Source organism: Fukomys damarensis, unplaced genomic scaffold, assembly GCF_012274545.1.
Source record: "Fukomys damarensis isolate Sample0158 unplaced genomic scaffold, DMR_v1.0_HiC HiC_scaffold_1, whole genome shotgun sequence".
NCBI lineage: Eukaryota > Metazoa > Chordata > Mammalia > Rodentia > Bathyergidae > Fukomys > Fukomys damarensis.
Window position 1 is genome coordinate 57,902,332 of NW_022900913.1, and position 25,593 is coordinate 57,927,924.

Below are 25,593 nucleotides of genomic sequence, written 5' to 3' on the forward strand. Positions count from 1 at the left end.
GGGTGAGAGCTGTGGGCGGTTGTTAAGGCGACCGTTCGTGACGTAGGCCGTCAGGCAGAGCAGCCGCCCATTGATTGGTTGGGCAATCGGACGATCCTTTCTGATTGGTCACAGACTTGTATCTCTAAGCGTGCGTAGGTCCAGCGTTCCTACCGCTCCGCGTCTCCTTTGACTGGAGACAGAGTGCCCGCGCCCAGGTTCAGAGCCCTCTGCTATCCGGAGGTGAGGTGGGAGGCGGCTGGGAAAAGGGAGAGGGGCGAACTGGCTCGTAGTGAGACGGGCCGCGTTGGTGGCGGTTCTCGAGCATCCCCGGGCCGCGGGATCTCATCCTAACCCTCACCCTCAGCCTGAGCCCGGGGGGAGGGACTTCCCTTCCTACGTCATTCCGAACACTGAAGATCGCATGAACGGGGGCCCCCCGCCCCCCGAAATGTAGATGACGCGACGAGGGGAGTGGAGTGGGGAGCCTGTCCCGTCCCCATCATCGACCCGGGGTCAGCAGTATCGGCCGAGTCCCCACCCAGGCGCCGCTGTGCATCCGCATCTGAGAAGGGCCCGAAACGGTCTGAAAGATTATTTGCCTAGAACAGGTTGGGAGAATGCAAAGCCACTGTTGGACACGCCCAAAGATTCGAAAGAGTCGCTCCGGCTTCCGTTTTTTAATCCTAAGCGTGGAGATCTCCTTTGTACTGATGTCCTTTCATTCAAGTTTTATAGGATTTTTTGGGAGGGGGTGTGGAAAAACCATACTTTTGAGTTTCAAATATAAAACAGTCGATAGTCAATTTCTATAGTAGGAGATTAATGTACTTTTTTTTTTTTTTTTTTGAGACAGTATAGCTCAGGCTGGCCTTGAACTTACTGTGCAGCCCAGGTTGGCATCGAACTCTCGGCGATCCTGATGCCTCAGCTTCTTAAGTGCTGGGATTATAGGCGCACACCGCCACATCCGTCCCGGAATGTGCTGTCTTAATTGGTCATATTCAATATTTTAATATTTGAAGATGTGCGTTCGTAGACTTGGTGCTGAAAAGTCATCGGAAACATTTGTTTCTGGGCCGTGCTAAATAATCGTGCACAATTTCAGTGTCTCACAAAGCAGTGGATGTGCTTTTTGTTTATTTGTGAACTTCGTTTCTTCATGCAGTGTGAGACTTTTTTTTTTGATTTAGAGATAATGTTAGCAAAGGCCTGGAGAGGTCTTTGTGGATAGGCTGGATTTTGTTGTAGTGTCTTTCTTAGAATTTATAATAAACTTGGCAGAAAGGACAAATGAGAATTACTGTAGTAACATGGAGGTTAAAAATGAGCATAAATTACTATTAAGAAAACTTGTGGAAGTGTATAGCATGTGTGCTGTGCATTCTTTGTTCTCTTATGGTCTAATTTGTAGACTGGACAGATAGCCATATTATGGAATCTGCATCCTCTTTGGTTAACCCATGTGAAATTGCCTATATGTGAAATTTAGTCAGTTTTTACATATATAAATAGCAGTTTCATATGGTCACATTCAGTACTTTGTCAGAAAGAGTTGGAGCTCTAGCTCCTCAAATGCATGAAGACAGAAGTAATAACACGGAGAATCCAAGTCTCCTGCTTTTCATTGCAAGATCATGATTTTTGTAGAATGGTAGGTTGAGCAGCAGAATGCTAGATCCTACTGAGATTAAAATTGGCTGCAGGATAGGACATGATTGTTGCCTTCAAAGGGACAAGATACACTACTTAATTTGAGAATAGTATAAGATACTGAATAATGAAATATTGGAATGTGTAACAGGAATGCAGAATGGGAGAAAAGATTATAAAGTTATGATAAAATATCTTTTTCTGCAATTGGCTATATAGCAGGTGGTTTCAGTAGCAGATTGGATTGGAATTTTAAAAATTCTAGTGAACTTAAAGTATCCATACTTTTCAAAAACTTGTGAAAGGTTTGTAGTATATTTTATTCTGATAAGCAAGGTATATGTTGTATTTCCTTGTTTTTCATTTAGTAAAAGCTTATTCTTATTGCAGCGTGGTATAAATGCTGTCTATTTTTGTAGGAGCTGTCCTGTAGTGTCCTTCAACTAGTGTTGAAAGTAGAAGGATTCTGTGCAATGTAAAAGCCTTGATAATTGCAGGGAAAGGAGGAAGGTGCTCATGACCAATGAGATTGTTTTATAACTATGGCTATTTTTTACATACCTTTGTACAGTTGCTCATTATTTCCAAATAGGTGGGTTGTCTTTGTTTAGGGTGGCTGGCAGGATCATGTGTGATTTTTTCCCCCCCTAGGATGTTGAAAAGGTACCATTACACCTAGGAAAATATGTTGCAGAATTTACAGTGCTATCAGGAAATCTATTTGAGAGAAAACAGAATATTCCTAATGTGTAATTACAGGCTTCACAAAACTTTTTGTTTCTTTGAGGCCTTGAATTCACTATGTAGCCCAGGCAGCTGGCCTGGAACTCTCAGTGGTCCTCCTGGCTCAGCCTCTGGGTGCTGGGATAACAGGTATGCATCACCCCACACAGCCACAGAAAACAGATTTGTAATCAAATTGGGTTTCCTTCCTGGTAGCAATTAAGATTTTAACCCAACTGAGTTAATTTTTTAATACTGATGAGTAATATTGACTCAATTGGGAGGAACCTGGAGGAGATATGGTGATGGGAAGTTAGAAATAATTTTGACTTAGTTTTTGAACTACTTGATTTACTTTCTGGAATTTTTTTTTTTCAGCTTTAATTGAGTTTATTGGTACATTCTAGGTATACAGTACAGTTACATTCATTGTTGGGATCTTGTACCTCTACATGACAGGTCTTGCTTCTCATTTTTTCCCCTTGTCCCTGCCCTCCCTTCACCCCCTCCTCCCCTCCCCATCTACACCCACTTTTATTTCCATCTTTTCATTCTCTCACATTTTTTCTTTTCCCTTTTTAACCCTTCCCCTACCCGTCCCACCTTCCCTACACCTTTAGCTCCTTTCTTCCCATTTCTCAATGTCAGTAATCTTATTAGGATCTTCTGTATTATTGCAGATTATTCATACCAGAGAAACTATTCGGTATTTACACGTGTGCCTTATTTATTTCACTTAGGAGTATATCTTCAATATGTATCCATTTTCCTATGAATGAATCTATTTTCTCATTCTTTATGGCTGAGTAATATTCCATTTTATAGAAAAACCACATCTTTATCCAGTTTCCAACGGATGGTCAAATAGGCTGTTTCCAAGTTTTAGCTATTATAAACTGTGCCACTATAAACATGGGTGTGCATACTTATCTGTGATATGATTCTTTTAGTTCTTTTGGAAAGATACCCAGAAGAGGGATGGCTGGGTCAAATGGAATCTCTAGTCCCAGCTCTTTGAGGTATCTCCATATTGATTTCCATAGTGGTTGCACCAGTCTGCACTCCCACCAACAATGGAGAAGGGTTCCTTTCTCCCCACAACCCCGCCAACATTTGTTATTGTGTGATTTCTTGATAGCAGCTACTTTCTGGAATATTGATGCAAGTGATCCTTTAGACAAGTTTGTAGAATTTTAAAATTTTAAATGTGAGAAGTTCAGTGGAAATCATTGTGAACATCTAGCTTCTAATGAAGCTTTTACTTAATAAGTATGGACCAAATCTAAGATACGTTCAAAGCCTTCTAATACTTTAAATCCAAGTCCCTACTAATTAAATATAAACTATTTTCTTCATTTCCAATTTGTTGAACAATGCTAAATATTTGAGTGCAAGATACTGAAGGGTAAAATCAGATTCAGGATGGGAGTTGAAAAACATGAATATACATAGGTACATGCCATATTTATATACCTCTGTGACTTTTAAAATTATGACCCACAGTAAGAAATGTGGGGGCTGGGGGTTTAGCTCAGTGGTTCTGCTGCCTGCTTTGCAAGTGTGAGGTCCCGAGTTCAAGCCCCAATACCAAAAAGAAGAAGAGGAGGAGGAGGGGGCAGGAGAGGGGGAAGGAAGAAAAAAAGAAATGTAGTTATGTTGGAAGCCAGAATAATACATACTTACATAGTTTTGTCAGACCTGCTGATACAGGACTATAATCCCAGTACTCTGGAGACTGAGGCAGGAGGAACACCATGAGTTTGAGGCAAGCCTGGGCCACATAGTGAGTTCAAGGCAGCTTGATCTACATACATAGCATGACCCTGTCTCAAAAAAGTAAATAAACAAATAAATAAATAAGGGTTTAGCTCAGTGGTTCCACCTCCTACTTTGCAAGCGCAAGGTTCCAAATTCAATCCCCGGTACCAAAATAATAATAATAAAATACAGTTTTGTGACACTTGCACTTTCGAGAAATAAAACCTTCCCATTCCACATGTCTCACCCAATTTGTTATTATATTATTTTCTATCTTATTTTTAAAAGATTGTTCTTACAGTCTTAAAATGCCCAAATTTATCCAGTGAAGGGTTGAGATGTGTAGTTTGAAAATCAGTGCTTGGCTGCTGGTTTGGTGTGGTGTAAATGTAGTGAACATGGAGTGATGCAGTGAGAGATGATAGGACTAGGTAACTGGTTTTGTTCCTAAAAGCTTTTTTCTTTCCCAGCCATTTAGATTGTGCTTTCTTTTACTGAATTTGTTATCTTTGAACTTTAATAGATGAGTCACATTTTTAGTGAATGTGAGATTTGACTGCTTGCTACAGTAACAGTTGTTTATCGATGCTTATGGATAATTAATATGCTTTATCATAGACATTAATTTTAGTGTAAGATCTAACACTTGCAAGAGTTTTTTGTACATTCCAAAGGCTTTGTAAGATTTTTTTGAAAATCAGAATAGCAGAATTGATTATTTAGTCCACAAATATGGGGAGATAGATGTAGTTTTTGGTAGTCATTAGATTAAGATTCTTTTACATGTTGTGTTGGGAATCTTTTTGACTATTGTAGACATATTTCATCCAGCCTTTCTTTTCTCCTGCTGTCTTAGTTTTGGTTAGTTGGGAAAGTTTAGGAGCATTTCTCATCTGATACTGTTCTATTGGTCTTCTAGCCGTATTATTATTGATGATTCTGCTTGAAGCAAAGCAGCCATCACAGCAGAATCCTTACCCTTTTCTGTAATGCAGAAACATCTACTAAACTAGGAAAGACTTCTCTGGTGACAGCAACACTAGGAAGGTTGATTAAAACTCATTTTGCAGGTGATATTAGTATGTTTAGTAGAATGAAATAGTATAATGGGTTCCTGCCCTAGAGGAGCTAATAAATTACTATGATTTACAGGACACTTAGCAAGTAGATTCTTTGGTATTACCTTTTGGTAACAAGAATGTAGATGGGGAAGAGGGTGTTTTATGTCCAAGTCATTAGGAAAAATCTCCATATTTGTTTCTTATTTTTGTTTTCAGCTTTATTGCCCTCCTCCTCAGCCCAGATAGTAAAAAGCGCTGAGGTATGTATTTGGTGTATAGCAAATGCTTGGATTCATAAGTTTTTAGGAGATGTGAATAATAAAGGATTTAAGTGTTTGAGTAAGGAAGTAGTGAGGGTTCTTTTAATTTACTTTTATAATTTCCCCAAATTATAAAGAACACTATTAAATGGTTGGGTAGTGGACACTATGTGTACAAAGCAGGGCTGATACATAGCACACTTTTCCCTAAACGTTTTTCTTAAAAGCCCAGAGAGGGAGCTGGATGCTGAGTATTCCCACTTGATGTCCCTCCAGGACTCACGGCTTCTACAGCTGCAATGCTGTCGAGACTCTTCCGCATGCATGGCCTCTTTGTGGCCTCCCACCCCTGGGAAGTCATCGTGGGGACAGTCACACTGACCATCTGCATGATGTCCATGAACATGTTCACTGGTGACAACAAGGTTTGTGGTTGGAATTACGAATGTCCAAAATTTGAAGAGGTTAGTAAAGTTAATTTCTTATTGACTAAATTATATTTTCTATTTCTAAAGACTATCTCCTTTTAGAGACTATATAACTAAAAAGTCATATTTTTTTAAAGCTATATTTTTATTTTAGTATTCATGAGCTTATCTCAAATTTCCATCTATTTGCATAGTATAGAATGTACTGGAAATATTTTTGAGAAGTATTTCTTCTCAAAATTGACTTTATTTGAGAACTACAGTTTTTAGAAGTGACTATCGTGAAAAGTTATTACAATAAATTGACTTAATTTGTTTGGTATTTTTTATGATACACATTATACCTATACTTATATTCTCATGACAATATGTAAACTAATGACACATACTGCATTCTTTTTTTTTTTTCTTTTTTTGTTGGTACCAGGGTTCAAACTGAGGACCTTGCACTTGTGAGGCAGGAGAAGTGCCACTGAGCTAAATCCCCAGCCCAAAATTCTTACTTTTGATTGTTTATTTTAAAAGTCAGAGCTATTGGAGTTTTCTTTTCTCTCTTTCTCAATAGGATGTTTTGAGCAGTGACATTATAATTCTAACAATAACACGATGCATAGCGATCCTGTATATTTACTTCCAGTTCCAGAATTTACGTCAACTTGGATCAAAATATATTTTGGGTAATGCTTCCATATATTGAACTTTATATGACATATTTTTGATTGGATATGGAAATAGACCTGTTTGTTCTCAAATGATGTGTTTAGAAATGTGTGTACTGCTGAAAGCATGTTAAATGTAGTCAGTGGTTTCCGTTCTCATTACTGAGAATTAGATGTTCTAAAATTTGAGACCTAAGTAATCTGTAGAAAAATATTTTCTTAATCTCAGAATCTTGTATGAGACTGTTATTTTTAAAATAAAGGATAAAGTTTTTTCATTGTTCAATTTCGTCATTTCAGGTATTGCTGGCCTCTTCACAATTTTCTCAAGTTTTGTATTCAGTACAGTTGTCATTCACTTCTTAGATAAAGAATTGACAGGCTTAAAGTAAGTATTTACACGTAAATGTACTTTCTTTTAAAAAGATACATTTAAGAACTTTTATTCCTTCTGCTGGAAAAGTAATACATTTTCAAAAGTTGAGAAAATATGGGGAAATTTTTCATGTAATCTTATTGTTACCTGGTTTTTATGACTTAAACATTTTGGTATCTATTCTCCCATTTGTTTTGTACTTAAATTTTTGGAGATCATACTATGTATGCTGTTTTATAATTTCTTTTTGTCTAGTTCATAGTTGATCAATGTCTTTCTGTATCTGTAATGTTGAACTAAATGTTAGCAATGGCTGTATAATATTCTGTATCAGTATTTTGTAGTTTATTAATCCTCTGTTGTTGGACAGTTTTCATTAATAACACTGGTGACTATCTTTGTACCTATTTCTTATTCTATTCATAGTTAGTTCCCTTAGGATATATTTTGTAGGCATAAGACAGTGGTTTTGCTTTTTAAGAACCTTGAATTTTTGGGGAGTTATCTGTTTTAGTGTTAATTGTTGCTGATTTACTCTCCAGAAATTTTTTTTAGTTTATCCTTCTACGCATATTGATTAATGAACAAGATTTTTGTATGCATTACATTTTTTAATATAAGATTTCTTTTATCAAGTACCCTACTTTCCTGTAAAGTTGCCAAACTGAAATGTCCATTTTAACATTAGAAGTTTTTTATTTTTTGTTTTTTTCTTTGGTACAAGCCCTTACACTTGCAAGGCAAATGGCAGTACCTCTGAGCCAAATCCCCGGCCCTTAAAAGCATTTTTAAGAAACATAAAGAGGATCATAAAAGTATGGGTGGAAGATTTGTTTTAAAAAGGCTTTTTAAACCATAATTACCTCTATTAAATGTACTACCATCTCATTTGTTTCCAGTGAAGCATTGCCCTTTTTCCTGCTTTTGATTGACCTCTCCCGAGCCAGTGCATTAGCCAAGTTTGCCCTAAGTTCGAATTCACAGGTGAGTGCTACTTTGAAGTCAGTAATGTGAATAGTATTCCTTTTTTTAAGTTTATTTATATGAGTGGGAAGGACTAGTAGTGTTTCTTTTTTTTTTTTAAACAATGGACTCCTGCTTTCTATTGTTTATTTATTTGGTACTGGGGATCGAACTCCGGTCCTTGTGCTTGTGAAGCAGGCGGTGGAACCACTGAGCTAAATCTGCAGTAGAGTTTCTTCATAACTCAAGATTCAGGGATTGCCCAGAACTAAGTTTAATTCTCAAGTTCTAAGACTTGGTCTGTTTAAGTGCCCCAGGAGTAGTCCCATTTATCTAACAAATCAAATGTAATAGTATGCAACTAGAATTTTGAGTATTCCCGTTTTCACTTTTCAGAGTTTTCTGAAATTATAGTGAAATGACTTGGTTACTATCTACCTAGTAAAACAGAGCAGGAAAATATTTAATTAGCTAAGCCCTCAGGGTAGTCTCCTTTTTAAACCCCTTAATTAATACTAGCATTTTGTTAAGTTTCATCTTGATGTTCATTAGTCACTTTTAAAAATCCAACTTCAGGGCCAGGGATTTAGCTCAGTGGTGCCATCACTTCCCTTGCAAGTGCACGGTTCTGAGTTCAATTTCCGGTAACGCAAAAATAAAATAAAACCCAACTTGATTTGCTAATTTTGCATCAGAGGATCTTGAATATGAAATAACTTGTATGGAGCTAGAGGTTTAGTTTCTTGGTCTTTCACTTTCTGGCATGCAGTAGCCTCTGGGTTTGATCTCCAGCACAGGAAGGAAAAAAACCTCATATTTCTGCCATGATTATATATTCGAATGTTTATGACCTCTGAGAATATAGAGAAGGAAGTGATAATAGGTTTCACTGCAGTGGCATGACCTCATAAAAATTGAAACTAAGAGCTTCTGTCCATGATAGCCAAATAATAAGATGTTGTAAGATTTAATTATGTGGCATTTAAATGACAGGATTAAGATGCTAACTCAAAGGAATATTCCCTGGCAATGTATCATTCATTGGTAAGGGAAGTAGACTACTCTGTCCTTTTTGTTCAGTACCAGGGATTCAACTCAGGATCTTGCACTTGCAAGGCAGGCGTGGTGCTACTGAACTAACTCCCCTGCCCTCTGTGTGTCTTTTTTTTTTATGATCCTCTATGCTTTTTGTCTTGAACATGTTTTTTTTCCTTTGAACAATGAACTAGATTTTAGTTGAGTCCTAAGATGTGTGCACATTCTGGTTTTTTGCTTTTTGTTTTATTTTTTTAATACTGTAAACTAAACTCAAGGCCTTTGCAGTGAACTATATCTTCAGCCCCCCCCGCACCCACTTAAGTTTTTTGGTACCAGGGATCAAACTCAAGACCTTGCACTTGTGAAGCAGGTGGCGGAACCACTGAGCTAAGTCCCCAGTCCCTCTTTAGCCCTTTTTAATTTTGAGACAAGATTTTGCTCAGTTGCCTAAGCTGAGCTCAGACTTGAGATATTCCTGACTCAGCCTCTCATAGTTCTGGGATTGCAGGTGTATTCACCATGCCCAGAAGCAAGCGTGCGGGTTCACACTCTCTCCCACTCTCCCTTTCTCCCCCTCTCCCCCTCCCCTCCCCCTCCCCTTTCTTCCTTCTCCCCTGGGGTCCTTATACTTGCTGGGCAGGAGATGGAACCACTGAGCTAAATCCCTGGCCCTTTATTTTTTATTTGAGACAGGGTCTCACTAAGTTAGGTTGCCCAGGCTGTGAACTTTAGATCCTCCTGCCTAAACCATCTGTGTGTTGGGATTGCAGGTCTACACTGTCAGACTCGGCTGTCTAATACTTTTACATTACCTGTGCCTTGCTTTCATTGATGTGTTTCCTCTGTGTTTTAGGATGAAGTCAGGGAAAACATTGCTCGTGGAATGGCCATTTTAGGTCCCACATTCACCCTCGATGCTCTTGTGGAATGTCTTGTCATTGGAGTTGGTACCATGTCAGGTTTGTAAGCAGAATCTGACACATTTTAAAATAAGTATTTTATCAGAACAAAAACGAAGTCTTGCATTATTTATCATTAAATCTGATTTTTATGTTACTCTTAAATACTTAAACTTTTATGAGTGTGTGTATATCTGACCATGTGTCTCTTGTGAAAATTTGGTAAGGTTGGTTACTGGTTTATTCTTTACTCTTATGATCTTATCTATGTTCGACTTTGTGGTATTTTTAGGATTTTGTGTTAGTTTTTAACCAAAGTTGTATTCCAAGGCAAATGTAGAGTATAGTCCGGCCCTTCCAGCCCTTGCTGTTGTCTAGACTAGATTAATGGCCGGTTCCCTATGTTTTGATTATCAAGCAGGAGATAGCGCAAGAGTCAGGAATTGGGATAGATCTAAATTCAATCCACCTAAGAAAGAAGGTAGTTGGGGAGATTGAACAAGATAGTAAACAGTACATCTTAATCAACACAGTTCCTCATCCATAATTGGATAGTAGAGTATTAGATATTGAATATCACACACAGGACTTCATCGTATAGAATAAAAATTATGGCTTGGCATGGAAATTTACCAGAATGGATGTCTCCCACTGTTGAGATTTTTCTCGTCATTAAGACTGGATGATACGGCTTCTTGGGAAGACCATAGCTAGTTAACTATTGTTCTTGTTTGCTTCCCAATAAGGGAGCTTATTCATTCAGAAATAAAGTATCTTTTTTTTTTTGAAACAGTGTCTTACTTTGTAGTTCAGGCTGGCCCTGAACTCATGTGGCTCAGGCTGGCCTCAAACTCATAGCAATCCTCCTCCCTCTGCCTCCTGAGTGCTGGAATTACAGGTGTAAGCCACCATGCCTGGCTAAATAAGGTATCTTTTAAGGCAGTAGTTGATTGTTTCTTCACTGGCTAATTTATTCAATATATAATGGTTCTACATTTCTGACGGTACGTTATTGTTTAATTATTCTATCATTCAATAGATTTTTTTTAAGCAAAGAAAATATTTTTTTGAGTTGAGCATGGTACATACTCCTGTAATCCCAGCACTTCAGAGGCTGAGGCAGGAAAATCGCTATAAGTTTAAGGCCAGCCTGGGCTATATATCAAGTTCAAGTCTAACCTGAACTACACAGTAAGACTGTGTCTCAAAAAAAGAAAGAAAATACTTTTTATGAGTTTATTTTAGAAATGTACATATCTGGTGCTGAGATATGGATACATAGTAGAACACAAAGGTTTAATCTCTAGCATTAAAATTTTTAGAAAAAGGCAAGAAAGGAAGAAAATAATTTACATGACTAAAAATTCACTGTTTTATTTTTTGTACAGCGTGTTGAACCCAGGGCCTTCACAGTGAGCTACAGCCATGGCCCTTTATTTTACTTTATTCTTGTTTTGAGATAAGGTCTTACTTTGCCCAGGTTGGGCTCTAACTTGCAGTCTTCCTGACTTAGCCTCCCAGAGCGCTAGGATTACAGACAGGAACACCCTAGTCTGATAAGTATGATTTGACAAAACTTTGTAATCCTACTATCAAGTAAAATGTTTCTCACGTGAAAATATACCTATGTGATTTTCTTCAAGCAGAATATATGAGAGGATGAAGATTAGGTAGGAAGTCCTAGCAGGTCATGAAACCAAGATTTATTCATCTGAAAGTGATGGCAGGAAGTAGTAGGATTATGAGTTTTGTCATGATATGGTGTGAGAGATGGACAAAGTATATTAATCGGTTTGTTTCAAAAGGTAGAGATCTTACCTGTCATGTAAAGGTACAAGATCCCAATAATGAATGTAACTGTACTGTATACCTAAAATGTATCAATAAACTCAATGAGAAAAAAAGCTAGAGATCTTGAAAACTACACAAAAATGAAGAATTTGGCTTAGGACAGAAAAGGACAGATTGAACACATAAGTAGGAAAACTCAAGGCTTTATGCTTGCTTTTAGTAACCCTGAGAAAAAGCCGTTTTGAAAGGGAAAGCCCAAGTTGAACTCTAGCTGTGTGATACAGTGCATGCTGATTGTGTGTGAGGCCTTGAGAGAGAGAGGGGCTGTTGTTTCTCAGAGTCATATGAGTCAGTGCTGTATCTCTGTATCTTAGGGTAGTAGAAATGGTACAGAGAAACTTACTTTTGGACAGTAAGGACTATCTAGAATACATACTGCAACAACATGAGGCATTGTATATGGAGAGAAACAGTTTGTAAAAGGAGTGGGCAAGTATTGTTTTGATAATCAAGAATTTGAAAAGTTTATATTGAGCTATTGTTTTAATAGGTTGGTTCACCATGATTTTGCTATTTTAAATTTCTACATTTGAGAGTAACATGAAATTTTGAAAAGGTAGTAATGAGTGCTTTTGTTCTGTTCTGTTAAATGTCTCTTACAATTAGAAAATAAAATATACTTTTTTTCTTTTTGGTAACAGGGATTGACTGTGTGCTTGCAAAACAGGCGGCAGAACCACTGAGCTAAATCCCTGGGCCTGTTTTGAATACTAGCTTTTAGCAGTTTTAATTAGAAAAGGGAATCATTTTTATTTATATTGGAAACATTTTTTAGATATTTTGTAGGGAAATATTTGTTAATTTTCAATCTTGAATTATTTTGTATTCTGTTGTCTTTCTAAACGGATCAGTGAAGTAACCAAAATTATTATTGTAAGAACATCAGTAAGTGTTACCGAAATTATGTGGAAGTTAGAATTTAGTGCTACACAAGAAATACTTCAGTTGATACTGTATCAGGAGTGGCATAGCTGGCAGTAAGTTCTATAAAAAGTCCTTGATGCAAAGGCGAATTGCTTTCATGGTAAAAGTGGGATTAAGCCAGTCGTATAAATTGGAGGCATAGACATTCCTCCACTAGAATACTTGGTTCCCTGCACGCTTGTCTTCAAATAAGATACTTCCTTTGGACCAAAGCGTATTACAGTTGTCTATCAGATGTGAATTAAATACTACTTCTGTGCCTGATGCCATGTTGTTGGGGGACATGGAGAAGACAGTTATTTTCCCTTAAGGAACTAAGAATTCCGTAGTTACTTCTGCTGTCGTATAGGCCTTGGCATCAGCTTTGAACTGCTAATTCTGTTGCCTGTAAATGGAAAAGAGCTTAATGTAGTGATATTTTCATGTATTTGTTCACTGGAAGGAAGTCCTTGTGGTATATGCAGCTTCAAAAATCTACATGCTTTCCTAGTTACACATATTTTTTTTCCTCCATCCAGGGGTACGTCAACTCGAAATCATGTGCTGCTTTGGCTGCATGTCAGTTCTTGCCAACTACTTCGTGTTTATGACTTTTTTCCCAGCTTGTGTGTCCTTGGTATTGGAGGTAAGAACAATTCTTCCATGAAGACTTTGTAAAAGAATATTGTTATATCATTTCACCCAAATAGAATGAGTACCTTCTAATGTAACATTGACATACTTTGCAGCTTTCTCGGGAAAGCCGTGAGGGTCGTCCAATTTGGCAGCTCAGCCATTTTGCCCGAGTTTTAGAAGAAGAAGAAAATAAACCAAATCCTGTAACTCAGAGGGTCAAGATGATTATGGTAATGACATAGGTTTGATTTTTTCCCCTTCAGTATCTTTGATCTAAATGTCATCCTTATAATTTTGGGGTTTTCTTTTTTCGCTTCCTGTTTTTGTATACTTGACTTTCAGTGATATTCCATTGTCTTTTTTCTTAACTCAGTTCTTTACTACTTTTAAGTATCCTGGTCATTATTAGTCTTTCTACTCTAAACAGATTTTTCAAGTTCCTCCACCTGTCTTTGAAACCTGTTTTTCGGAATGTTTCTGTAGTCACACTACTTTATTTAGTCACATAGTAAACCTGCAGGCTTTCTTACGGCAAGGGAAGGCCATGGAAGATAGTGTGTGACTGTCCAGTTGATAGGGATGGGAACTTTAGGTTCTCAGAGAATAATATAATTGAGACAAAGGATACATAATTTTTTTCATTTTATTTCAGTCATTAGGCTTGGTCCTTGTGCATGCTCACAGTCGCTGGATAACTGATTCTTCACCTCAGAACAGTACCACAGAACATTCCAAGGTTTCTTTAGGGCTGGATGAAAATGTATCCAAGAGAATTGAACCGAGTGTTTCCCTGTGGCAGTTTTATCTTTCCAAGTGAGTTAACTGAAATCTACTATACAGCATATTAATCACAGTATTCTGTGCTACTATAAGTTTAGGTTTTACCTTTTATATTGCTAAATAATAACATATTTGCTTGCTTTTATTTAGAATGATCAGCATGGATATTGAGCAAGTTATTACCCTAAGTTTAGCTCTCCTTCTGGCTGTCAAGTATATTTTCTTTGAACAAGCAGAGACAGAATCTACACTCTCATTAAAAAACCCTATCACATCTCCTGTGGTGACGCAAAAGAAAGTTCCTGACAATTGTTGTAGACGTGAACCTATGCTTGTCAGAAACAACCAGAAATTCCAGTTAGTGGAAGAAGAAACAGGGATAAACCAAGAAAGAAAAGGTAATATCTTACTCTCTTTGAGTTCTTTTATTGGCGATTTATCACTAAGTAGAATCTATTTAAAATTTGTGTTCAGTGTTTTGAGATTTCTTTTTATCTCTTCAACAGGTGAAGTTATAAAACCCTTAGTGACTGAAACTGACACCTCAAACAGAGCTACATTTGTTGTTGGTGGCTCCTGCTCGCCTGATCCTCCATCAGACCTGGTGACATGGGAGCCTGAAATTCAACTTCCCAGGGAGCCTCGGCCTGCTGAAGAATGTTTGCAGATACTTAGGAATGCAGAAGTAAGGATGGTAGTATAGACTCAAGCTTGGAATTGTTCTTTGAAAGAATTGTTCTTTTTTATTGCAGGAAGAACTGCTGAGTCCTACTAAGATCTAGGCACTGTTACATGGTGTACAGATACTCTGTTTTCCCTAGAGACCTTTAAGGCAGGTGGAATTATCTCCATTTTTCAGATGAGAAACCCAAACCTTGAGAAGTTTAAGTAATTTGCCAAATACTCTGAGGTGATGATAAAGTTAAAAGCATGGTACAAGATTTTCTGATTCCAGAGCCAGAAAGTAAAAGTTTATTATAGTTTCTGTTACTGCTAAGCAACCATTATATTCTCAAAAAGTGTGTTGAGGACTCAGAAATGTTTATACATGTAAACTTCAAAGTATAAGAAAGTTTTTTTTTTGCTTTTTAAAAATTTATTAGTTAAATTTAATTTTATTACTTACTGGAGATCTAGGGATTGAACTCAGGGTCTCACACATGCTAGGCAAGTGTCCCTTTTTATAAATCTTATTTTGAAACAGGGTCTCACCCACGCTGGCCTTGAATTTGTTATGCTCCTACCTCCTAGAGATGTGTCTCAGCACACCTAGTGAAATTTTTTTGTTTTGTTTTACAAGCTTAAATTCATGATGAAGAGGGCTTTCTTTCCTGAGATTTGGACAGGGTGTTCTGCCTCTTATGACTGTATGGGTCCATTCATGCTTTAACACAGATTATTGTACCATCCATATACTGTTTATTCCTCCCAACCCTACCTCTTTTTTGCTATGCTGGGAACTGGATTCTGACTAGGCAAGTGCTCTACCACTGAGCCGTCTCTTTATCCCACTCTTTGCCGAAAATTTTTTTTTTTTCATATTTCTTGGCAAGGTACCCTTTTCTCCCAGCTTTATTAAGATATATTTGACAAGATTGTATATATTTAGGATGTATAACTTGGTGTATTTTTTTTCCATTGAGTTTATTGGTACTTTTTAAGTATACGGTATAGTTATATTCATCATTGGGACCTTGTACCTTTACATGGCAGGTCCTGGTTCCCATTTTTTCCCATACCCCTGCCCTCCCTTCACCCCCTCCTCCCTTCTCTATTTACAAAGACTTTGTTTCCGCTTTTTCCCTCTTCTCATATTTTTTCTTTTCCCTTCTTTCCTTTCCCTTACCCTTCCCACTTCCCCTACTCCTTTAGTCCTTTTCTTCCTATTTCACATTATACAACTTGATTATTTTGATATAAGTTGTCAGTATTCACCACAGTTAAGCTGATTAATATGTTTGTTACCTCACATTGTTACCTTTTCCTTCCGTGTGAGAACATTAAGATCTACCTTCTTAGCAGCTTTCTAGCTCATGTTGCCTGTGGTAACTTTTGTCACTATTAAAAGGTCTCCAGACCTTATTTATCCTATATTACTGAAACTTTGTATGAACATCTGTTCCAGCCTTTCATTTTCTCTTCCCCTCATCTGCTAGCAATCATTTTACTCTACTTCTGTGTTTTTCTGTTTTAGATTCCACATATAAATGAGATCAAACATTCTTAGTTTTTCTGAGGTGAATTTGTATATGTACCTAAGAGGTGTGTTTGTTTTTACATGTGTACCACAACTTACAAAATGGGTGTTAGAATTTACAATTACAGGTTTCTTTTCTGTGAACCTCAGTTGGACATTTTAATGTTTTGACCTTGTTTAGTTTTCATAATTTTATTTTTTATTTTTATTGTTACCGGGGATCAAACTTGGGCCCTTGTGCTTGTGAGGCAGGCGGCAGAAGAACCTCTGAGCCAAATCTCCAGCTGACAGCTTTTACAAATTTTTATGAAGACTTTGCTTTCATTTTATTATTTCTGCTCAAATAATCTTCTTCTTTAACATGTTCACAACGGTGCTATAGTTTGTCTCACTGCTGTGCAACTCTGAGCCATTGTTGGTACATGCATGGCTGTCCCATCTGGGGCATGGGACATGTGTTGAAAAAAACTAGGACCTTTCAGTTGTCTTTTTATGGTACTTGTTTAACTCTTGAGAGCTGCCTTCTCAACCCTAAACACCTTAGAGTAAGTACTCAGACTTGTACATAAAAAAATCAGTTGTGTAACATTCATATTTAATGTATTATATACTGTATGTAAATGAATACTGGTTGGTTTTCATTGATCAAGCTATGGAGGCATTTAAATCTATATCACAGATGAGATCCTCGGTATGCACACAGCAGCCCTTCAGCAGAGTAGGGAAGCTGGACTGAGCTTGAGTCTTCCGTTCTCGGTTTGTCTCTTTGTTGCCTCCCAAAATGAGCTGGTCCAGAGGGGGATTGAATATGAACTAGCTCCGTGTTAACATCTTTAAGTTTGGCATGTTCTGCTTTACCATAATTTAAGTAGCTTAACATTGTGATACTTTAGACTTTGCTTTTTGTCTTCCATTTAAAGGGGTTTGGTTTTGATGAGCAAGGTTTGTTAGCTGAATGGTTCTGGTTTTTTTTTTTTTTTTTTTTTTAACTGGGAATCAGGCTTGGGTCCTTGTGCCTGAGAGGCAGGCGGTGGAACCAATGAGCTAAATTTCTGGCCCTGGTTCTGTGTTTTTTAATAAGAATATTTGAAGTTTGAAACTTCCAACTTGACAGAAGTAGTATATTTATAGATTGACTGCTAATATATCTAGTCAACATCAAAATCTTTTTGGATTAGGCAAAATTCTGTGTGCTTGAATGTGTTTTATCTGCATTAGTTAATCATATACTTTGTTTGAAGACAGATCCCAATTCTGGGTTCCTATTGTCACCTTGGCTACTTTCTCTTCTCTAGGTGATCATACCTTTAGAGCAAATATAATACCTGCCTTCATTCTTCTAAATAGAAGTACTGGTTTCTCTTCTGAAACTCCCAGTACAGACTGCATTGTCAATTTGCAGTTAGGAGTTCTTGTTTATGATCATCTGTTTATGTGACTTAACTCCATCAAGCTCTAAGGCTGAGTTTCTTTCTTTTTTTTTTTTTTTCTCTGTTTCTGAGTTTATTTCTTGAGAGTGCTTTGAATTTAGTTGGTACTTAGAAAGTTTTAAAAGAAGAAGGAATTTACCCTGGTAATACATATATCATATAGCTAACGTTCATCTTAATCAGATGAATGTTAATGTCTGAAAGACTGACTTTCTTGTGATTATTGACCCATGAGCTGCCAATGTAGTGGAGGTGAATGATGTATATGTGTATATGCATGTATTGTACTATGAGCATAATGAAGAGACAGCGTATAGACCAGGGGAAGATGTGAGCTGATCTTCCTAATACATAAAGAGCTCCTCCAAATTGATACCAAAATTTTAGTCAACCTCATTTTAAGAGAAATGCAAGTAATGCTGGGTACTTGAGATATTTTTCTTTATCAACTTGTCAATAATCCAGAAATTTAATCACATTCTGTTAAGGTGGTGAGGAAGGCATTTTCTTATGTTGCTGGTGAAAAGAAAAGATAATTTACCAATATTTATTAAAATTAAGAGTTTTAAATTTTATAAATTTACAAATGTATATACCCTCTGACTCAACAGATAATTGAATGTAGGTAGCAAAGAACTGGACAAATGATGGGCATGGTTAGGAGGAAGGCTTTGTTGTATATCTTTTTTTTTTTTTTTTTTTTTTGGTACCAGGGCTTGAACTCAGGTCCTTGTGCTTGCAAGGCAGGCCACCGAACTGCTGAGCTAAATCTCTGGCCCTGTTGTGTATCTTTTTTATATTTAGTTTTTTTAAAACTATGAATACATTACCTGTTCACAAATTTTAAATGAAACTTTATAAAAAATTTACTAGAATCTGCCACCTGCCTCACAAGGTCCTAAGTTTGATCGCTGGTACCCCCCCAAAAATTTTTTTTACTGAATCTAAACAGTAGCTGTAAAATCAAGCACACTTGACCGTTGCTAAATTACATGTATTTTTTTTTCCTGTATGTTAATGCAAGTCTGTCTTGGTTTTGTAAAATTACCCTGATGATTTTTATAGTATTTTTATCTGGCATTATTTATATTAAGTGAATAGTTTGTTTGTTTTGTTTTGGTTTGAGACAGGTCTCACTATGTAGTTGAGTGAGACTGACCTGGACCTCACTGTGTAGCCCAGGCTGGTCTCAAACTCACAGCAATCCTCCTGCCTCAGCCTCCTGAGTGCTGGGATTTATAGGCGTGTGCTACCATGCCTGGCTAGTGAATTGTTTATTTTGCAGAGATATCTTTGTATTAAAAACTACAGTGATATAATAGAAAAGATCTATGTGTTTTCATTTAGCATCATGAATAATACGAAGCATAATCTTGTGAAGTCATTTCTGTGTCTGACCTCCCTCCTCTTCTTTTCCATTCTTTTAGAAAGGTGCAAAATTCCTTAGTGACGCTGAAATCATCCAGTTGGTTAATGCAAAGCACATCCCAGCTTATAAATTGGAGACTCTGATGGAAACCCATGAACGGGGTGTATCTATTCGCCGACAGTTACTTTCCAGAAAGCTTCCAGAGCCTTCCTCTTTGCAGTATTTACCTTATAGGGATTATAATTACTCCTTGGTATGTTTTTTGTTTGTTAAGACAGTTTGCTTTGTAGCTTTTTAGTCTTTTTTTTTCCTTGACTGGTTGTTTTAAATGTACAGTTATATAAAACACTGTCATTTTTGAAGTATTTGTAATTTTGTCTACCATTTATGATATAGGCCTTAGAAATTCAAATATTTTCCTGTTTTTATAGTCATTACTGGAAGATATTAGTATTTGAACCACTTTAAAGAGTAAACTAGGGGCTGGGGATTTAGCTCAGTGGTACTGCCACCTGCCCTGCAAGCACAAGGTCTGAAGTTCAATTCCTGGTACCAAAAAAAAAAAAAAAAAGTAAATTAAAAATTTTTAATTGAAAAATATACAAATGGATTAAGAAGAATGTTATTAAAGACAAAACTGAGATGAGTCACTATGTATTTCGAATACAGATATTCATTTGCTGTCTGACTTGATCTTGTAGGTAATGGGAGCTTGTTGCGAAAATGTTATTGGGTATATGCCCATCCCTGTTGGAGTTGCAGGACCTCTGTGCTTGGATGGAAAAGAATTTCAAGTTCCAATGGCAACGACAGAAGGTTGTCTTGTGGCCAGCACTAATAGAGGCTGCAGAGCAATCAGTGTAAGTTGGAATTTTATCTATTTGTCATTTTAAAAATAAACACATGGCAAGGCAGCCAGAGCAGATTTGGATAAGAGAAAGGACACATTTGGGGATAAGTAGAAGTATTTTCAGTATTAATAAGTGTTTCTCTAATAATCCGCATAGCTTGGTGGAGGAGCCAGCAGCCGAGTCCTTGCGGACGGGATGACTCGTGGCCCAGTGGTGCGTCTTCCTCGTGCTTGTGACTCTGCAGAAGTGAAGGCCTGGCTTGAAACCCCTGAAGGGTTTGCAGTCATAAAGGAGGCCTTTGATAGCACCAGCAGGTGTGTGAGTGGGTTTATTTGTACATTTACATTTATTTCAAAACCACTGCTGTTTTCTCTGATTGCTAAATGTTATGTAATATATTGCCTGCTTGATATAACAACATAATCAACCTTTGAATCCAGTAATTTAGAATGAGTAATGCTTATTCTTGGTTAGAGAATGTTGATTCAAATTAATGCCCTTCTGGAGACAAACTAATAAAAAAATATGAGAATGAATTTAATAAATTTAATAAATATAAATATAACTGCCATTGTGGAGAACTGTCTTTGGAGAAAGACTTGCTAAGGAGTATAGAAGCATTAGTGTAGCAGGTTTACTTTGAATGCAGAAGTTGAAATTTACAAAGACGCGTAGTCATTGTAGATGATAACCTCTGTATAATTCATTCAGGCTAGTCTTTGTTTTCCTTTGGACTTTTTAAGCTTACTAAGAAATGACTGTCTACAGCCCACCAGTCTTCAGCATCTAAGAATTAGGCAGAATTGAAATAGTATCTCTCATATATTGTTTTGTTAGAGAAGAAAATCAATAATCTTAATGAGCTTTCTTATAAGCATGAAGTAACTAGATTTTAAGATAACTCTCATCTTAAAAGAGTGAAATAAAATCTTTGCTTTTGTTCACAGATTTGCACGTCTACAGAAACTTCACACCAGTATGGCTGGACGCAACCTTTATATCCGTTTCCAGTCTAAGACAGGCGATGCCATGGGGATGAACATGATTTCAAAGGTGAGCATGGCTATAGTGTATCTGAAAAGAAAGAAGTTGCAGACTTAATAACTCTACACTTAGAAAGTTATATTTTATGTTACATGTATTTTACTACTGTTAAAAAATGTTTTAAATTCCAGTAATATGATTTGGATTATTGAAGTGTGAGTTATTAGTTCAATTAATTTGTTGGAAAGCTTATTTATATTTTATGTAATATAAATCCAGTGACTCTCCATTAACAAGATTGACTTTGGCCATCTGCTTTTCTTTATAGACTAAGTAGGACTTCCAAATAACAGTTTAATAACTAAAAGAGGCAGTTATTACGCATTGATTATCAGTTGAATTACTCTATAGCAACATACAAATATTCCTTACATTCTTATTGAGCATTTTAAAAATTTTTATTTTTCTCTGCATCCTGTTTATTGGTGACTAAAAACAGCTTGGTTTTCATACTTGCCAAGAAACATACAAGTAATGTATATGTGAGAAACTTAACTGGAATGCTTGAAAGAATAGCTGTTACCTTGTGTTATGCTTCTCTGATACAATGTATTCAGCCATATTTCATAGGTACAAATAAATCCTTCTGACCTATGCTTTACACATTCTAACATCTTTTTTCCCACATTTTGGCTTGTCAATAGGGCACTGAGAAAGCACTTTCAAAACTACATGAGTATTTCCCTGAAATGCAAATTCTAGCAGTGAGTGGTAACTATTGTACTGACAAGAAGCCTGCTGCCATAAACTGGATTGAGGGAAGAGGGAAGACTGTTGTTTGTGAAGCTGTCATTCCAGCCAAGGTTGTCAGAGAAGTGAGTGACTGGATGAATATCTTTGCTTTTAAATTTTGCAGTCTTTAACTGGGTTAAACAAGTTAGAAGAAGGAATATAAACACTTTAATAAAGTTAAATCAATGGAGTTATATTTTCCACTAAAAACAGATGCCAGTTTTATTGTACCTTGTCCCTCTGTGTGTGATAGGCATAGGAACAAACCTCACTGACACTATTGTTACTGAGGACAGAGCTTACATGAAGTCACGTCTAACAGGCGCAGAAAGGTAGATGTTGGTATCACTCTCACTGAAACTCCTAGGGGAAGATGAAAAATGTCCGCACCTGTTTTATAGGTACTAAAGACAACGACAGAAGCAGTGATTGATGTGAACATTAACAAGAATCTGGTGGGCTCTGCCATGGCTGGAAGTATAGGGGGCTACAATGCCCATGCGGCCAACATTGTAACTGCTATCTACATTGCTTGTGGACAGGTGAGTTCTCCAGCCTGTTTCTAAGTGAAGGAAGAGTGTGTGTGTGTGTGTGTGTGTGGTTTCTAAGTGAAGGAAGTATGTGTGTGTGTGTTTGTGTGTGTGTGTGTGTGTATATGTATGTTTTCAAAATTCTGCTCCAGGATGCAGCACAGAACGTTGGAAGTTCAAACTGTATTACTTTAATGGAAGCAAGTGGTCCAACAAATGAAGATTTGTACATCAGTTGCACCATGCCGTCTGTAGAAATAGGAACGGTGGGCGGTGGAACCAACCTTTTACCTCAGCAAGCCTGTTTGCAGGTATGACAGACCAGGCACAGCCCAGTGATCTGAAACCAGTTTGGAACCCTTGGGATTCCCTCTCTCACTTGACAGTACATGTCCTTCCTCTGCATATTTACCTGGACTATTGCTCTTTTCTTTCCTACCAGCCTAACCTAGCATGTCCACACAAACATAGCTATTCACGCAGGGGCATGTTAAATTAAGAGTAAATGAATGTAGCCAGGCATGATGGCACATGCCTGTAATCCCAGCACTTGGGAGGCTGAGGCAGGAGGATCGCTGTGAGTTCGAGACCAGCCTGGACTACATAGTGAGTTCCAGGTGAGTCTCAACTACATAGTGAGACCCTGCCTCAAAAAAAAAAAAGTAAATGAATGTGTACTGCCAGTCAGCCTGTTAATGTTGTTACCTGTTGTATATGAATTGTCGGTCCTGACTGGCACATCCCATGGAGTTGGGTTGTATTCCAGTGCCATTGTAGTTGCCTTGATTTGTGTAATTATTGCTCTTGACTTGAAGGGTGAATCTTTGTCTCCTGACCATAGATGCTAGGTGTCCAAGGAGCCTGCATAGACAATCCTGGGGAAAATGCCCGGCAGCTTGCCCGGATAGTGTGTGGTACAGTCATGGCTGGGGAATTGTCACTGATGGCAGCATTGGCAGCAGGGCATCTTGTCAAAAGTCACATGATTCACAACAGGTAAGACTTAAACATGTTTTCCCTATACTTAAAAAAATGCATTATGAAAACTTAATACTCAAATACGATACTCCTAAATTAAAATTTTACATTCCTGTCCTTTTGTCATTACTACTTTTTTTTTCTGGCTATAGGTCAAAGATAAATTTACAAGATCTCCAAGGAACATGCACCAAGAAAGCATCTTGAATAGCCTGATAGTTCTGAACAAACATGGGCATTGGGTTCTAAAGGACTAACATAAAATCCGAATTAAAAATCTCAATACCGTGTCTCATGGAAGATGAAAAGATGTAATCAGTGAGAAGACTGCTTGCATTTGGCTTTGTTGGAGAAGTTGGAGGTCTTTTCCATACGGACGCCTCAGATCTGAACACAGCTCAGTGCTGTACATGTGATGTTCTTTGGAAAGGTCTCAGAATGAATATCACACTGTAAAGCAGCATAGAGATGGTAATCTATGGAGCATATTTTTGAAAGCAAATAGAAGCTGGGGAAAAGGTGTTTTCTTTTAATGAAATGATGAAGTTCATGTGATCAATGTGAAATTGTCTTTTGCCTCGCCTCTGATGAGTTAAAAATGGATTTTAAAAATTGTAGCCGACTTCTGATTTTATAGTTAATATAGTCTGAGTTACAGAAACTTTGTAAGAGCCAAGTTTATTTTTTGTAAACTAATAATTCATTTGGTGCTGGTCTGTTTTGACTTGAGGATACTAACATTCTTCAGAGGAAACCTGATTCTTCAAGGGAAGAATTTTATTTTCAAACTACAGAATAGTGTGCTAAGCAGTGTTGAATAGTTCTCTATCAAGAAGACAACTCACTGCATTCCTCTCTGTAGATTATTTGTTCAGAGAGCTCTCTTGTCTAAATATAAATGTTTGTCTAGCTTGGCAGTAGCACGAGCTTTCAGCATTAGGTTTTAAGAGAATTTCATACTTTTTACTGAAGTTAGATATCTTAGTGTTGCTTATACGTACATAGTGACTGTGAAGTATAGTACTAGCACGTCTGTGACCTCTTAGAATTCAAGAGTATGGAAACACTGTTTTGAAAGGAAAATACCATTTCTCTAAGCCAACTTTAATCTCTTTAAAGACATTTTAATTTATTTAGTTGAGAAAAATCTGTATAATTTTTTTTTAAACTATCAAATCTGTATATATTATAATACAGCTTCTTATGCTAGGACCTTATTGAAAGTGTTCAATAAAGAAAATGAACTTGTTGGGCCAGGTGTTTAGCTCAGTGGTGCCACTGCCTGCCTTGCAGGTGGAAGGTCCCAAGTTCAATCCTGGTACCAAAAACAAAATAAAACAAAACAAAAAAACAACTTGCATATTGATAAAACACTCTAGCCTGGGCTTTAATACTGCCCAGGAAACCCTGGTTTGCTCACCAGGCCTAATGAAGGGAAAGTCAGCTTGCAGAGCCAATGACGAAACCACGTGAATGGCCCTAGAGTCTTGTGCCTTGTTCCTGTGGCCAGGAGGTTGGTGACTGAATAATTTACATGGGGCTCTTTGACAGATCCATAAAAGCTCTTAGCTTCCTCAGGGGGTCAACAGAGTTACTGAATATTGTTTTGTTTTTTAATGTACAAGTTTTGTATAAAAAAAAAACTCCTTATTTTGTATTATTCTATCTGATGCTTCAAGTGTTGCTCTTGGAAAGCTAATGTCTCTCATGTAGAAGATGGACTCTGAGAAACAATCCAGTCCTGTGGGCAGCATGGGAGCCTGAGTGATTATGTCTGCAGTATTATTGTGGAACAGTGACCTTTTCTGTTGTATATACAATTTAAATTGCTCCACTTGGGACTTTTCAGCTAGTGGCTTACTTGAGCTTTTCATGGAAGCAGCTGTGAAAAGTATGTTGAATATTCATTTTTGGTTGACTGTAACCAATATCCTCTTGCTAAATTAATGTTTGTACAATTACTAAATTGTATACTTTTTGTTATAGAGTACTTTGTTCCAGTTCCAGTAAATTATGAAAAGGAGGTTAATACTTAAAAGTATAAGCAGTAGACTTTTTTGTTTGGCTTAATCCTAGGCCTGAGGCCTGAGGCTTGGAAGTTTTCAAAGCCAGGCAGAGTTGTAATTTGTAATTCATGCCAAGGGTTACACAGTCATTTATCTAATTCTACAACATTAATGGTAGGCTGGTCTTGTATGTGCATTAAAACGATCTTCTCCTTAGAGGGTTTGATTAGTTTAGGTTTAGTGTCTCAGCCAGACTGCTGTGTATCAAAGGTGGGAGGGAGGTGTTAGTTAAGAGAAGAGGACACGTTGTGAATATGTATTTAAGTTGTATCAGCTGAAGGAGAAGGGAATTTGTACAGCTCCCTACAGCCAAGGTTGGATTTGTCAGAAGAGTTGACTTGGTTTATTTGCAGTTGTTGACCATACTTGCTGTAAAGGTGAAAAGGTACGTTTGAGCCACCACCAACCAGGGCCCAGATTTTAGAGATT

At 37.3% G+C, this 25,593-nt stretch overlaps 1 protein-coding gene across 4 annotated transcripts; it reads left to right on the forward strand.

Annotated features, from left to right (window-relative positions):
• Nucleotides 1-115: 115 nt before the first annotated feature.
• Hmgcr (3-hydroxy-3-methylglutaryl-CoA reductase) lies at nucleotides 116-24,391 on the forward strand. 4 transcript variants are annotated; one of them, XM_010619137.3, is made up of 21 exons: nucleotides 117-222; nucleotides 5,391-5,434; nucleotides 5,711-5,898; nucleotides 6,428-6,539; nucleotides 6,822-6,909; nucleotides 7,797-7,881; nucleotides 9,752-9,857; nucleotides 13,091-13,197; nucleotides 13,301-13,417; nucleotides 13,840-14,000; nucleotides 14,118-14,365; nucleotides 14,474-14,652; nucleotides 19,022-19,216; nucleotides 19,665-19,823; nucleotides 19,971-20,128; nucleotides 20,762-20,867; nucleotides 21,503-21,673; nucleotides 21,992-22,132; nucleotides 22,273-22,431; nucleotides 22,962-23,116; nucleotides 23,251-24,391. In XM_010619137.3, exons 3-21 carry the CDS (start codon nucleotides 5,734-5,736, stop codon nucleotides 23,303-23,305), a joined length of 2,667 nt encoding a protein of 888 aa, XP_010617439.1. In that variant the 5' UTR covers nucleotides 117-222; nucleotides 5,391-5,434; nucleotides 5,711-5,733; the 3' UTR covers nucleotides 23,306-24,391. The 4 variants fall into 4 exon arrangements, with proteins under 4 accessions (XP_010617438.1, XP_010617441.1, XP_010617439.1 ...); XM_010619136.3 differs by lacking the exon at nucleotides 5,391-5,434 and having other exon boundaries at nucleotides 116-222; XM_010619138.3 differs by lacking the exon at nucleotides 5,391-5,434 and having other exon boundaries at nucleotides 5,662-5,898.
• The last annotated feature ends 1,202 nt before the right edge of the window (nucleotides 24,392-25,593 follow it).

What these genes read in the sequence shown, in the direction of transcription:
- Hmgcr (XM_010619136.3), top strand. Translation starts at nt 5,734, where the DNA reads ATGCTGTCGAGACTCTTCCGCATGCATGGCCTCTTTGTGGCCTCCCAC. An exon ending in AGAGGGTCAAGATGATTATG is followed by an intron (nt 13,418 to 13,839) that starts GTAATGACATAG and finishes ATTTTATTTCAG; the next exon opens with TCATTAGGCTTGGTCCTTGT. An exon ending in TCTACATTGCTTGTGGACAG is followed by an intron (nt 22,133 to 22,272) that starts GTGAGTTCTCCA and finishes ATTCTGCTCCAG; the next exon opens with GATGCAGCACAGAACGTTGG.